At 44.4% G+C, this 13620-nt stretch overlaps 1 protein-coding gene across 1 annotated transcript; it reads right to left on the bottom strand.

The window, feature by feature from the left end:
- Nucleotides 1-273: 273 nt before the first annotated feature.
- On the bottom strand, nt 274-11607 carry LOC143301813 (SPRY domain-containing SOCS box protein 1-like). The gene is made up of 3 exons (XM_076616210.1): nt 11381-11607; nt 9926-10866; nt 274-5379 (listed from the first exon to the last, which is right to left on the bottom strand). Exons 2-3 carry the CDS (start codon nt 10629-10631, stop codon nt 5249-5251), a joined length of 837 nt encoding a protein of 278 aa, XP_076472325.1. The 5' UTR covers nt 10632-10866; nt 11381-11607; the 3' UTR covers nt 274-5248.
- Nucleotides 11608-13620: the final 2013 nt, after the last annotated feature.

Raw genomic sequence — 13620 nt, 5'->3', positions numbered from 1 at the left:
GACTTCTACAACTGAAGTAAGACAGAAAGAGGGTAACAGAATAACAATAAACTCACAATAAACTCCAAAGAAAGGGGAGGAAAACAGAAGAAAAAAGATTTTAACTACATAAATGAAATAAAGGTTTATTAAAGTAGAAAAAAAAAGAGGGAAAGCAACAAATAATTCACTAACTGAAATAAAACAATATGTCTACATGAATCCATGTGAGAGGACGTAACGAAATGTTCTGAAGATGGTACTTACCATTCAAAATTAAGAATAAACACACACCCGCTCCCCTGCCCCCCTCAACCCCACTGGCACTCCCTCCACACAACATTCCCCCCTCCCGCCCCCAACAATAATAGTAATTAACATTTGATCATACAAAGTGGAGTACTGGCCTAGAGGTAACGCGTCCACCAAGGAAGCGAGAGAATCTGAAACGCCACTGGTTCGAATCACAGCAGCAGTCTCCAGTATTTTCTCCCCCTCCACTAGACCTTGAGTGGTGGTCTGGAACGCTAGTCATTCAGATGAGACAATAAACCCAGGTCCTGTGTGCAGCATGCATTTAGCGCACGCAAAATAACACATGGCAACAAAAGGGTTGTCCCTGGCAAAATTCTGTAGAAAAATCAGCACTGATAGGAAAACAAATAAAATCGCAGACAGAAAAAGACCAAAAAATGGATGGTGCTGTCAGTGCAGCGACGCGCTCTCCAGGGAGAGCAGCCTGAATTTCAGACAGAGAAACCTGTTGTAACAAAAAGAGTACAATACAATACAATACAATACAGTACAGTACGATCTTTTGCTTGACAATAAAAACCTCTAAATTTGCTAGCCCAGGAGGATACTGGACATTGTTGCTTATAATTAAACCTACAGAACACAATCATATCAGGATTGTCCAACAAGGGTGTTTTTTTTTCAAACCACTTTAAAACACAACTCTGTCACATCAAATAAAATAAAAAAAGCAAAAAAATACCCACCTATCTGCTAAACAACACAGTTTGCCAGCTTCATGACACATTTCACCAATAAGCTCCTTGAGGCAAATTATAAGACCAGGCTGTGCTAAGAACAACACCTCTTCTACTTAATACATCATCCCCAGATTTAAAAAAAAAAAAAAAAAAGAAAGAAAAGAAAAATAAGTTAAGAAGAAAAAAAGAATTTCTGAAGCCCTACTGCATTTTCACACAGGGTGTGTGGTCCCTGACTGGTAGGCAATTGACCAGAGAGGAATACACTTACATACAAAATTGTGGATTTCAATGATTTCAAACAACACTCATAAACCAAAATAAAAAAGCATGAAAAAAAAAGTATTTCTAATAAAATCCTTTTTTGTTTTCATCAACCAACCAACTTCCATCACTCCAACCAGAAAATATCTAGGAACGTCTCAGAAACAGTTATGAGAAGCGATTTTACCCCAAATGCATCCACACACACACTTGTAACTCTTATCATGTATAACAAGAAATGAATGTCATCACTGATAGAACAGTTCAGTTTCAGTTTCAGTTTCTCAAGGAGGCGTCACTGCGTTCGGACAAATCCATACACGCTACACCACATCTGTTGAGCAGATGCCTGACCAGCAGCATAACCCAACGCGCTTAGTCAGGCCTTGAGTGCATGCTTACATATTTGTGTACCTATGAAAGTGGATTTCATTTTACGTAATTTCGCCAGAGGACAACACTCTCGTTGCCATGGGTTCTTTTTCAGTGCGCCAAGTGCGTGCTGCACACGGGACCTCGGTTTATCGTCTCATCCGAAAGACTAGACGCTCAGTTTGATTTTCCAGTCAAACTTAGGAGAAAGGGCGAGAGCGGGATTCGAACCCACACCCTCACGGACTCTCTGTATTGGCAGCTGAGCGTCTTAACCATTCTGCCACCTTCCTCCTTGAACAGTAGTAAGCTAGTCCCCCTAGCCATTTGGAGAATGAAGCAGTCTGATAACAACACTGCAGAACACAAATGACGTCTTTCAGTTTCACTCTGAGAAGGCAGCTGAGGGCAAAACGCAGGGGAGTCTTAACAAACGAAAATACAACACAAAGAACAGAAAAAAAAATTGGTAGTAAACATAAACTAGAGCGGTAGAAAGGAGCATAAACAAAAATGTTTTTGTGCATAATTTACTAAGGGCAGGGCAGGAGATTCTATTTACAGTTGGCAGATGCCCCACCCCCACCACCCACCTACCCCTTGGCATCCCTTTGATGAGGCGTCGCAGGCATGCACACACACACACACACACACACACACACACACAAGTGATGCACATGCACACCATTCCTCCACACACACTTTCTCATTTTTTTGTTAAAATGATAGCCACTAAAGCCTCAGTCCACAGACGCCTGAATATTAGTTTTATTACAAATGATGTCATTCTGACCTCGCCGTACTACACGTCACTGAAACAGTTAGCTGTCCAAACATGGTGCAACCAGCACGCTTCTCCAAGAAATAAATAACAAATAAACTGGTGATCAACACTTTCAATTTTTTCAATATAAATCTAATAAATAATTAATAAATAAATGAATTACATAAATTGTACAAATAAAATCCATAACAAGTCACACTCCTGACAAGTTATATAATCACACAATGACTCATCACACAGTCACTCAAAGAAATCATGAATACAATCACTCCTCATACGATCATTAGTCATTCTCATCACACAATCAATCATCACACAATGACACTTATCACAAGGTCACTCATCATCACTCTCATCACACACTCACAAGCCGTTCTCATCATACAAGAGGTATAAAAAAAAATTCATCCATCCAAAGTGGTGTCTACCAACCTAGGCAATGATCAAGCTATGACACTGCAGAGAATATCCCTCAAGTCCTCAGCCGTGAACAACCCAACCTCAAAAAGGCATCAGTCATGTTGAAGTGGCTGCTTAACTTTGAACAGTAAAGGGAGGGAAGAAACAAAGGGAGACAGTAAAGTACGTTCAGGTTGAACTGGGAGAATATTCCTCACAAAGCAAAACAGGGGATATAACTGGAGCACAACAAGTCTGACCCTCATGTTTGCAGAACTTTCCAAGTTATCAATACACAATTTTTCCAGAATGTATGAATCACATCAAACTGGAATCTGTTCTATAAATATTGTACCACTGACCCCCCAGATTTTATGAAGCAACTCTCAGAATATGAAGAATCTGGAGCCTTGGGATCAAAGTGACCCTCAGTTTTACAGATTTTAAGGAACACTGCCATCTCTTCTGGACTGAGGAACGCAGCATTTCATCTTCCATCCCTTCTTGTCCACAGTTCAAGTCTTGGGACAACCAACACCAGCAGTCACAAGAAGAGAGAGTGAGAATGGTTGCAGTTGTCGGCAATCCACATTCTCCCAGTAATCAACTTTTCTCAACTGTTAGACACCATCAAGGTGTACACTTAACTTGCATCAGAAGATCTGGGCAAGGAAGAATTTTGGCAGAAACAACTTCACTGCTCTGCAGAACTTTGTGACTCGACAGCACAGCAGCCAACCAGCCCAACACTGTTTCACAGGCATTTGATGCATGGCTGCATAAATGTAGCTTTCTCGGTTCCTCAATGTTAAATTCACCATGATTGTAGTCCATACTTAAATGTTTTTCACCAATACCACTGAAATTTGGAAAGCAACTCCAGAAAAAACTAATGTTTGAAAATGGCAAAGAAAAAGTGACTGGCTGTCACTAAAATTTTAGAATAATCAACTTGCACTGAACATGCCTCATTTTCCTTTTACTTCATCTTTAACTAGCAATGTAGCATTGCAAAATGACATCATTTTCTAACAAATCTAGAGCTCCCATTTATCATTCATTCTTTCATCCATCGCAACATGGATGTTGTTTGATAACATTACCTAAAGCTTCCCAAGTGACACTGTTCCACTCTGGTACTGCAGACAAAAAAGGGAAACATGGGCTTTTTGCTTGTGAACTTGTGTGGTAAAATAAAAGGAAAATTAAAATATTTCTTTAAAATTAGGTTGTCAGTTTTTCTCCACCATCCTCAGTAAGGGCCTAACCTTCAAATAAATGTAAGATTATAACAGGTTCCTACTCCAAAATTGGGCACAGAATTTATAAATGTTTTACAAACTTTTAAGACCCAGTTGAACTAAAATTTCCAGTCAATACCAAATACTGCTTGTATTGGTGGTAAACTAATCATGTCACTGAATATACAACAGTCCTGTTGAGTATTTAGATTTACTTGAATCTTCAAATGACAATCCACATTCACGGTGATGGTTAGTTTGCAAATTATGCCTCCAGAGATGTTGCACCAGAAGAACTTGGAAATAAATCTGAGAATTATTTTACTCAAATCGCAAGCACACTAACTTGGTGACTAAGTACTCTCAACATTGGAATTTGCAAGAACCATGTTTGACTTCAAATTCATTTTCTAACTTTCATTTTTACCAAGAAGAAAATTCTGTAAAGATGTTTTGATGCTTGATTTTAGGGGGGAGGGATAACATCAAATTTACAAACTTTACAATACCAAGTCACTTTGTACTGACTTTTATGGTCTTAAAACACAAGAATAGAGTAGAAGTAGTGGTAATAGCAGCTGCAATAGCAGATTTGTTTTTGTTTTTTGCAAAGCAAAGCCACAAAATGGACCTTCGCACTCATCTTTAAGTTGTGAAATTTCACCGGTCACAAACCAGAAGGACTTGTGGAGCCACTGCATGGTATTGTGACCAATGCCATTGCACAAGGATAGTTGTTTCACAAAACGAGATCCAGCAGAATGCTCAACCATTACAACCAAGACCAGTTTTTTCTCTCAAACACTCTTCACATAAATGCACACACAAACTGATTGAATTCATGGTCTTTCTAGTTTTCCACTCTCAACCACACGTCATGATAATCCAGTTTATAACCGCATGAAATTAAAAACACAAAAAATAACCACATTAGAACATTATCAATAATAATAATAATAATTTCAAAAATCATAAAAAGGCAAAAATGGTCTGCGACAAATACACACACCGCTTTCAACAAACACAGATCAGTCATTAAATTACACAGGTACACATCACCGTCTGAAATGCGTGTCACATTTTCTGCGTTTGCCCTTTCAGTGGAGAATGTGGTCCATGACAACAAGTCGACGGGTGGAGAGTGAAAAAGGGAGGCGATCATGCACACAATGTTGTGGTGGTGGTGGAGGAGGGCACGTGGGGACTGGGGCCTGCTAGGACTGGTACCAGAGGTACATTTTCAGGGAGTTGGGGATGGGCAAGTCTCTGATCAGCTGCAGGCGGTTCTTGCCCACCTGGGAACGCACCGCTCGCCGACATATATCCATCAGGGGGAGGGGCTCCGCTGCAAACGGATACATCATATATAACAATAATATCAATAACAACATTAATAATGATATCATTATTATCACTGTTAACACTGATGATAATAAATAATAATAACAATAGTTTTCAGTTTCAGTTTCTCAATCAGGATGAACCCATATGCTACACCACATAAAACTACATGAATGCATGTATAAATATCACACACACACACACACACACACACACACACACACACACACACATAATACACTCAAACTGACACACACATGCTTGCGCACATGCCCGCGCACGCGCGCACACACACACACACACACACACACACACACACTTTCAGACGCAGTTGGAATGAGAAGACCAGCAGTCTCAACATGGAGAAGGACACCGGCAAGTTGTGGAACCTGACCAAGCTTCTGAACGAAGACACGGGCACCAGACACAGCAGAACTGTCATTGAGGAAAATGGCAAGCACCACGCGGGCAAGCAGGCAGCCAACATCCTTGCAGATGTTTACAGAGAGGGCAGCACCACAACACTCCCTGAAGCCCGAGTGCAGGAGGTCCAGAGGGAGATCAAGGAGAAGCTGAAACAGCAGAACCCGAGTCAGTCCATGATGACAGCCTTCTCCATGGCCGAACTCAGTGCAGCCATCAGGAAACTGAAGAAAAAGAAAGCCCCTGGGAAAGACGGCATCCCGAATGACATGATCAAGAACCTGGGACCTGTAGCCAGACAGAAGCTTCTCTTGATCATCAACCAGTCCTGGGACACAGGGAAACTTCCAGACCAGTGGAGAGAAGCCATCATCGTCCCCATCAGAAAGAAGCAGAAGGATAAGACTAAGAAGTCCAGCTATCGACCAATCAGCCTCCTGAGTTGTCTGGGCAAGGTGATGGAAAGGATGGTGAACACTCGACTCCTGAAACACCTTGAAGAAAACCACCTGCTCAGCAATACCCAATCAGCCTACAGGAAAAACCGCAGCACCGAAGACCAGCTGGTGTACCTTGCACAGGAGATAGAGACTGCCTTTCAAGAAAAGAAGAAGGTGCTTGCAGTCTTCGTGGACCTAACCAAGGCCTTCAACAAGGTCTGGAAGGCAGGACTTCTCCTGAAGCTCCTCAACAAGAAAGTGGAAGGGAAGATGTACCGCTGGATCCAGGATTTCCTCCAACACCGCAGGGCAAGGGTAAAACTCGACGGGAAAATCAGCCATCGGGTCACTCTACAGCAAGGTGTGCCGCAAGGAGGAGTCATTTCCCCTACACTTTTCCTCATCTTCATCGACGACATCGCTGAGAAGATCTCCAAGCATGTCTCCAGAGCCCTCCACGCTGATGACTTTGCTGCCTGGAGTGCTGCGGAATACCTCACGTCCGCCAGCCACAGAATGCAGGAAGCACTCAATCACGTGGGAACATGGGCCTCTGCCTGGGGAGTAGACATCAACACCACCAAGACAGTCTCAGCAATCTTCTCGCTGTCACCGATGTCAGAAACCTCCCACCTCAAACTGAACGGAATGCAGTTGAAACAGGATGACACGCCAATGTACCTGGGTGTGAAGCTCGACAAGCGATTGACATGGAACCCCCATCTCAAGGACATCGAGAGACGAGCAACCAGAAAACTGGCCATCCTGAAAAAACTCGCCGGGACCTCTTGGGGTGCCAACAGCAGCATACTGCAGAGGGTGTACACTGGAACTGTCAGGCCAACCCTGGAGTATGGCAGCACTGCCTGGGCCACGGCATCAGCAACCAACACAAGCCGCCTGAGCAAAGTTCAGAACGCAGGGCTACGGCTGATCACTGGCGGGATAAAGACGACTCCAGTTCAGGCGATGGAGAAACACACAGGCCTCCACCCACTCAAAGATAGACGAGAGGAAAAAGTCTTCATCCACAGCGAGAAGCTCCTGCGCATGCCAACTCACCCAATGCACGAAAAACTGAAGCACCCAACAAAGAACAGACTGAAGCGGACCAGCTTCAACCACCTCTCCAAGACCCTGCACCGCCAACATGAAGACCTGCTGCCCTTGTCCCCTGCCGAGATGGAAACACTCCCCGACTTCGAGGAACCGGCCGACCAACTGGAAGGAGTCTCAATCATCACAAAAGTCCCTGGCATCGACCAAAAGGACTGCCAAGCCCCTCCCCTGCTGAAAGCTCTGACATTGGAGATGATTGAGACTCAGTACAACCCCAGCGAATGGACGCACGTCTTCACAGATGGATCCTCGGAGGGAGCGGTGAAGAATGGAGGAGCAGGCATCTTCATCAGGCACACAGATGGAAGACTGACCCCTGGAGCCTTCCCCACAGGAAGAATCTCCTCGAACTACAGAGCGGAGACAGCAGCACTACTCCATGCTGCACAAGGCCTCAGGACGTCAGTCAACCCACCACCAAAGATAGCCTTCTTCACTGACTGCAGATCTCTCCTGCAGGGACTCCAGTCAACCAGAAACGAACAGCAGCTGACAAACATCAAAGCAGCCCTTCATGACCTTTCAAAACGGTCGACTGTCACTGTTCAGTGGGTTCCTTCTCACTGTGGGGTCATGGGGAACGAAAAGGCCGATGCTCTCTCCAAGGCAGGCAGCAAAATGAAGCAGTTCAGCCACCCCGTGACCTACAGAGAGGCCAGGACCATCATCCACAACCGTTACCAGAACCAGTGGAAGAGAAGGCTGGGTGCAAACAGTGGTGTCGATCCAATCCACCAGCTCCAGAGACACCAGCAGACTGTCCTCTTCAGACTGAGAACCGGCCACTGCCGACTACTGAGTCACCTTCACCGTATGAAGATCGCCCACACTGATGAGTGTCCATGTGGCACTGGACCCCAGACCCCTGAACACATCCTCCAACACTGCCCAACCCATGAAGCTCTACGGCGTCAAACCTGGCCAGGGGGCACGGAGCTACAGGCGCAGCTTTGGGGAGACCGCCACGACCTGGAGAAGACCGTGGGCTACATCGTGGCGACGGGGGTGACCGTCTGACGCAGCCAAAACATCGAACGCAGAAGAAGAAGAAGAAGACGCAGTTGAAGTCCTACAAGTTTTCATTTGAAGGGAAGTAAGAGCTTCTCAGAAAAAAGGAAATTTGTCTGTTAGTGTTACAAACACTGAAACAGGGTTCAAGTAAAGAGAACATGAAAGATAAAATATAAGATGTATACCATGAGATAATCTGTAATAAGGGGGAAAACTACAGCACTCACAGTTCTCAGGATTCAAAGATCAGTTCACTGATGGGGAAAGACAGGAAGACAGACAATGTAACAGACAGACAACGAGATACTGGCAAGCAGTACACTCAGACTGGTCAGAGAGAAACAATACAGTGCCATACACTCAAGACTGGTCAGAGAGAAAGACTGAGAGACAAGAGACAGGAAGAGAAGAACAGACAGACAGATCTAGACAGACCCTTGCCAAGACTGGCAAGAGAGTGCTCATATGTTATGGTTTTTGTGGCCTAGTGATAATTTGCCTATCTGAGATTACTGAGAAGCACATGTTGATGGGTTTGAGTCCCATGTAGTGATATACACAGACCGGGAATTTTTTCTCCCCCTTCTGGTTCTACTAGACCTTGAGGACGAAGGTGGCAGAATGGTTAAGATGCTTATCTGCCAATACAGAGTCCATGGGGGTATGGTTTTGATTCCCACTCTCGCCCTTTCTCCGAAGTATGACTGGAAAATCAAACTTAGCATCTTGTCATCCAGATGAGACAATAAACCAAAGTCCTCTATGCAGCATGCACTTGGTGCACTGAAAAATAACCCACAGCAACAAAACTGTTGTCCTCTGGCAAAATTCTGTTGATGAAATCAACTCATATGTACACATGTATGCATACACCACATCTGCCAAGCAGATGCCTGACCAGCAGCGTAACCCAAAGCACTTAGTCAGGCCTTGAGAAAAAAATAAAAATAAAGGGGGGGGGGGGGGGGGGGGAAATAAATAATAGATAAGCTTACATAAATAAATAAATAAATAAATAAACAATAATTATAATATACAAAAAGGTAGTAGTAGTAGTAATAATAATAATAATAATTAAAAAAAATTTTTTTTTAAATGCTGACAGGTGTGGTGTAGTGTATCAATTTGTCAGGACACAGTGACACCTCCTTGAGAAAGAGAAACTGAAACTAAACTTTGAGTGGTGGTCTGGGCGAGCTATTCTTTATGATGAGACAACAAACCAAGATCCTGACTGAAGCAAACGTTTAGCATATAACATGCAAAATAATTCATTGCTACAAAAGAGCTGCCCCTGGCAAAATTCTTTAGAACAATCCACTTTGATAGTGAAACAAATACATCTGCACACTGAAAAAAAAAAAAAAAAAAAAAAAAGGAAAGGGTGGCGCTGCAATGTGGTAACGCGCTCTTCCCACAGAGAGAGCAGCCTGTGTTTCACTCAGAGAATTCTGCAATGTGACAACAACAAAAAAACAAAACAAAAAAAACAATGAATGAATTATATCTCCTTTTTTTTTTTAACCCACATAAAATTTCAGAAACTATCAAACTTACGATCAAGGCCTCCCAGATAGCGCATGGTGATCTCACAGTGTCCCCACACAGCACTGACGATGGGATAGAGTTTCTTCCCTTTCAGGTTGCGGAAGGCCACCCCCAGGTACTGACCGTCCACCATGAAACTGAGCGTGCCCTCATCCATGTCCAGAACCACCAGGAAGCTGTCCGGCACCACAAAGTTTTCGTCCGCATTCAACACAGTTGGGTACGTGATCCCCGGCTGGTTCTTCATATCATGGTACAGTTTGTTCCGACCCAGGTCCCAGCCCCACGACTCCTTGTTACTGCCCACAAGGGACTGGTATCCTACACAGTGTAACGGAGCATCCACCGTTCCCACACCAACCACCGCGTGAGTCCCTCGTTGCCGCGTGCTCCACACTATCTCCCAGACGTGCAGTCCCCGCGTGTATCCATAGCGACCGCGGATACAGTCTGTGCTCTGGGCCACTGGGTGGCGGTGAAAGGTCATGAGGTCTTCGTTTTTGACGAAGATGTTGAGGGAGCGATCGTCTGGGTTCCATGCGTGTTTGAACTGCGTCTCCCGTCCCACAGACGGCATGTCCAGCAACGCGTCCAGCCGCGAGGGTTTCTGATAGTCTGGGTTGAACGCCGGCTCGCGGGTCACATTTTTGTAAATGGGTTCCCGGGTGCTGGAGATGGTCTTGATGCCGCCAGAAACTTTCTGCCCCATGTTCATTGCTTGTGGAACCCCACCACTTGTCTGCTGAAGACACACCACTGCCTGTTAAGGCAGGGGGAGATAGGGGGTGGTAGACACACACTACTACTGGTCAGTTGAATGTGAAAACACCACTGCCAACAAAGGCAAAGAAGGCGACAGAATGATCAAAGTCGATCACAATTTGCCAGCTGATCAGCACACCGCAGAATGGTGTCCACAGTCAGCTGACAATGGACTCAATGACTGCCAGCTGAAAAAAAATAAAAAATGATTACTTTACAGATTAGCATATCTTCGGACACAATATGCATTTATTCCATTCTTGATTCAAGATAATGAATTGTAAAACACAAAAGTACTAGACCTTACTTACAAAGTAACATAAATAAAATGTTTACATGTATAGATCTGCATCGCGATCTCATGCTTTCTGAAACTCACACACATAGGGCCTACACACACACACGAAAACACGCACGCACGCACGCTTGTACTCAGTACATCTTGTCGTTTCATGTACTGTACTACAAAACCAATATGATGTCCAGTATCCTTCTGGAACTTCTGACAGCCTAATTATTAATTAAACAAAATAAACTGCGCTGTGAGCATGTTCGCAAAACCGGAATCCATCTGCCTTATTTACTATTCAAGCATAGAATACTAACACAAGATCTACATTAGATTGAAACTAGTACAACTATAAGCATTAAACGAACAATCGTCCAAGAAAATCAGACCTAACAGTAGACGACGAGACGTACAAACGATTCGAGATCACATCTGCCACTACACGTCCGGAGTTCATTGTCTGCTGCCGCTCGCAACAAAGATCGAAACAGAAACAGAGGCTCAAGCGCTGGAGCTGACGATGATAAAGAAAGATATCACCTGCTGGGCATCCACAAACACAGTCTCATTCACACAGTCTTAATCTTAGTAAAATCCAGCCGCAGTGGATTTGAGAAAACCGGCATAACCAGCACCGCTCATTCTTCAATCGCTAAACAAAGTTATTCTTTAGTTTGTCACGATACCGACCCATTATTTTTATCCAAAGATGGCGGCGGGTTTGTGTGTATCACGTGACCGTCTCATCGACCGTCGACTGGTCTTATCTCGGTGATCGAGCAGCTGGTGTGTGTGAAGGAGGGTGAGGGGGGTGGGGGTAGACAGACAGAGAGGCAGACAATGACAAACCAGCTGTCCACCAAACCTGAGTACGAAGCAACTGTCATGTCGAACGCTAGTCATTACCAGTATTTCTAGAGAGTTTGATGAATAAATAAAAATTAATGTAAATGAAGCGTCGAACCTTGACCAAAGTCAACAGTTTCAGTTTCAGTAGCTCAAGGAGGCCTCACTGCGTTCGGACAAATCCATATGCGCTACACCACATCTGCAAAGCAGATGCCTGACCAGCAGCGTAACCCAACGTGCTTAGTCAGGCCTTGAGAAGAAAAAAAAAGGGGGTGAATAAATAGTAGATAAATACTGGCATATTAAAAATAAAAAATACTACTAATAATAATATTATGTTTAAGGCGCAAAAACTTGATGAAGTCAACTATAAGCGTACATAAATAAATAAAGAAAGAAAGAAATAATAACTAAATAATAAAAACAAAGTCAACAGAATGTGTCATCATGATGAGATCAAAGAAGGGGGGGTCTTTAGTAAGAGAACAACTACTTTTTACAGGGACAAATGAAAACCAAATAAATAAAAACAAAAGTCGCGTCACCAGAATAACCGTGCAAAGTGTGACCGTCGAGACATCAACCGCGGGGCGAGTTCCATTCCATTACTTTGTTCAGTCATTGTTGACTGACTGTAGTTGATTTCATTTTATGTTAGTGTTTCTCACGCTGGATAAATGTCAGTGGCGGTATGGTTGCCGCGACGCTCAGATGCCACTGAATACAAAGAGTGGTGTGGGTTCGAATCCTGCTCTCGGCGCGGCCCTCAGTCACGGTCTCCGGCCGAGGCCCAAGTTTGACTCAATGGAAACTGAATCAAACTGAGCGTCTAGTCCGCTTCGGCGGGTGAGATGAGTAGTAAACCGATCCAGTCGAGTTCCCGTGTGCAGCACGCACTTGGCGCACAGGAAAAGAACCTATGGCCGCAACGAGAGTGTTGTCATCTACAAAATTATCAGTGTCAGTAACTGAAAAAGAAATCCACTGACTCTGATAGGTACACAAATATAATTATGACAGCACTCACTCAAGGCCTGACAAGCGCGTTGGGTTATGCTGCTGTCAGGCATCTGCCTAGCAGATGTGGTGTAGCGTATAATTATGGATTTGTATGAACGCAGTGACGCCTCCTTGAGACACTGGAACTGAAAACTGAACTGCCATTTTACACACACAACACTGGGGAGGACTCCTGCAGTGTACTATGAAGGCTGTGCCCGGGTCGTCGCTAGCCGAAGTGGTCTAGCCCAGATATAATCAGTACTGCGAAATAAAGGCCAGTTTGACTGCGAGTCAAATGTTTGCGGCCTCAGTGTGTTTCATGTTTGTTGAAATCCGTATATTTTTGGACTGTCTGACTTTTGCTTATTAATAAGTTAATTGGGTTGTTGAATAGTAATACTGCCCTGCTAACGGACCATTCCGGCAGTGCCGCCATAAAGTACTTACACTGAAGTGCCTCCTCGCGACTCTGCCAGTGTGTGTGTGTGTGTGTGTGTGTGTGTGTGTGTGTGTGTGTGTGTGTGTGTGTGTGTGTTTGTGTGTGTGTGTGTGTGTGTGTGTGCGGTGTGCCAGTGCCGTGTGTGTGTGTGTGTGTGTGTGTGTGTGTGTGTGTGTGTGTGTGTGTATGTGTGTGTGTGCCCGATCACGGTGAGTGCGTGTGACGGTGTGTGTGTGTGTGTGTGTGTGCCCTGCCGGCGGTCAGTCAGTGTGTGTGTGTGTGTGTGTGTGTGTGTGTGTGTGTGTGTGTGTGTGTGTGTGTGTGTGTGTGTGTGTGTGTGAGTGTGTGTGTGTCAGTGTGTGT

Source organism: Babylonia areolata, chromosome 28, assembly GCF_041734735.1.
Source record: "Babylonia areolata isolate BAREFJ2019XMU chromosome 28, ASM4173473v1, whole genome shotgun sequence".
In the NCBI taxonomy this organism is placed as follows: Eukaryota; Metazoa; Mollusca; class Gastropoda; order Neogastropoda; family Buccinidae; genus Babylonia; species Babylonia areolata.
The sequence above is the reverse complement of the archived record's forward strand: the minus strand, read 5'-3'. Positions and strand labels throughout refer to the sequence as shown.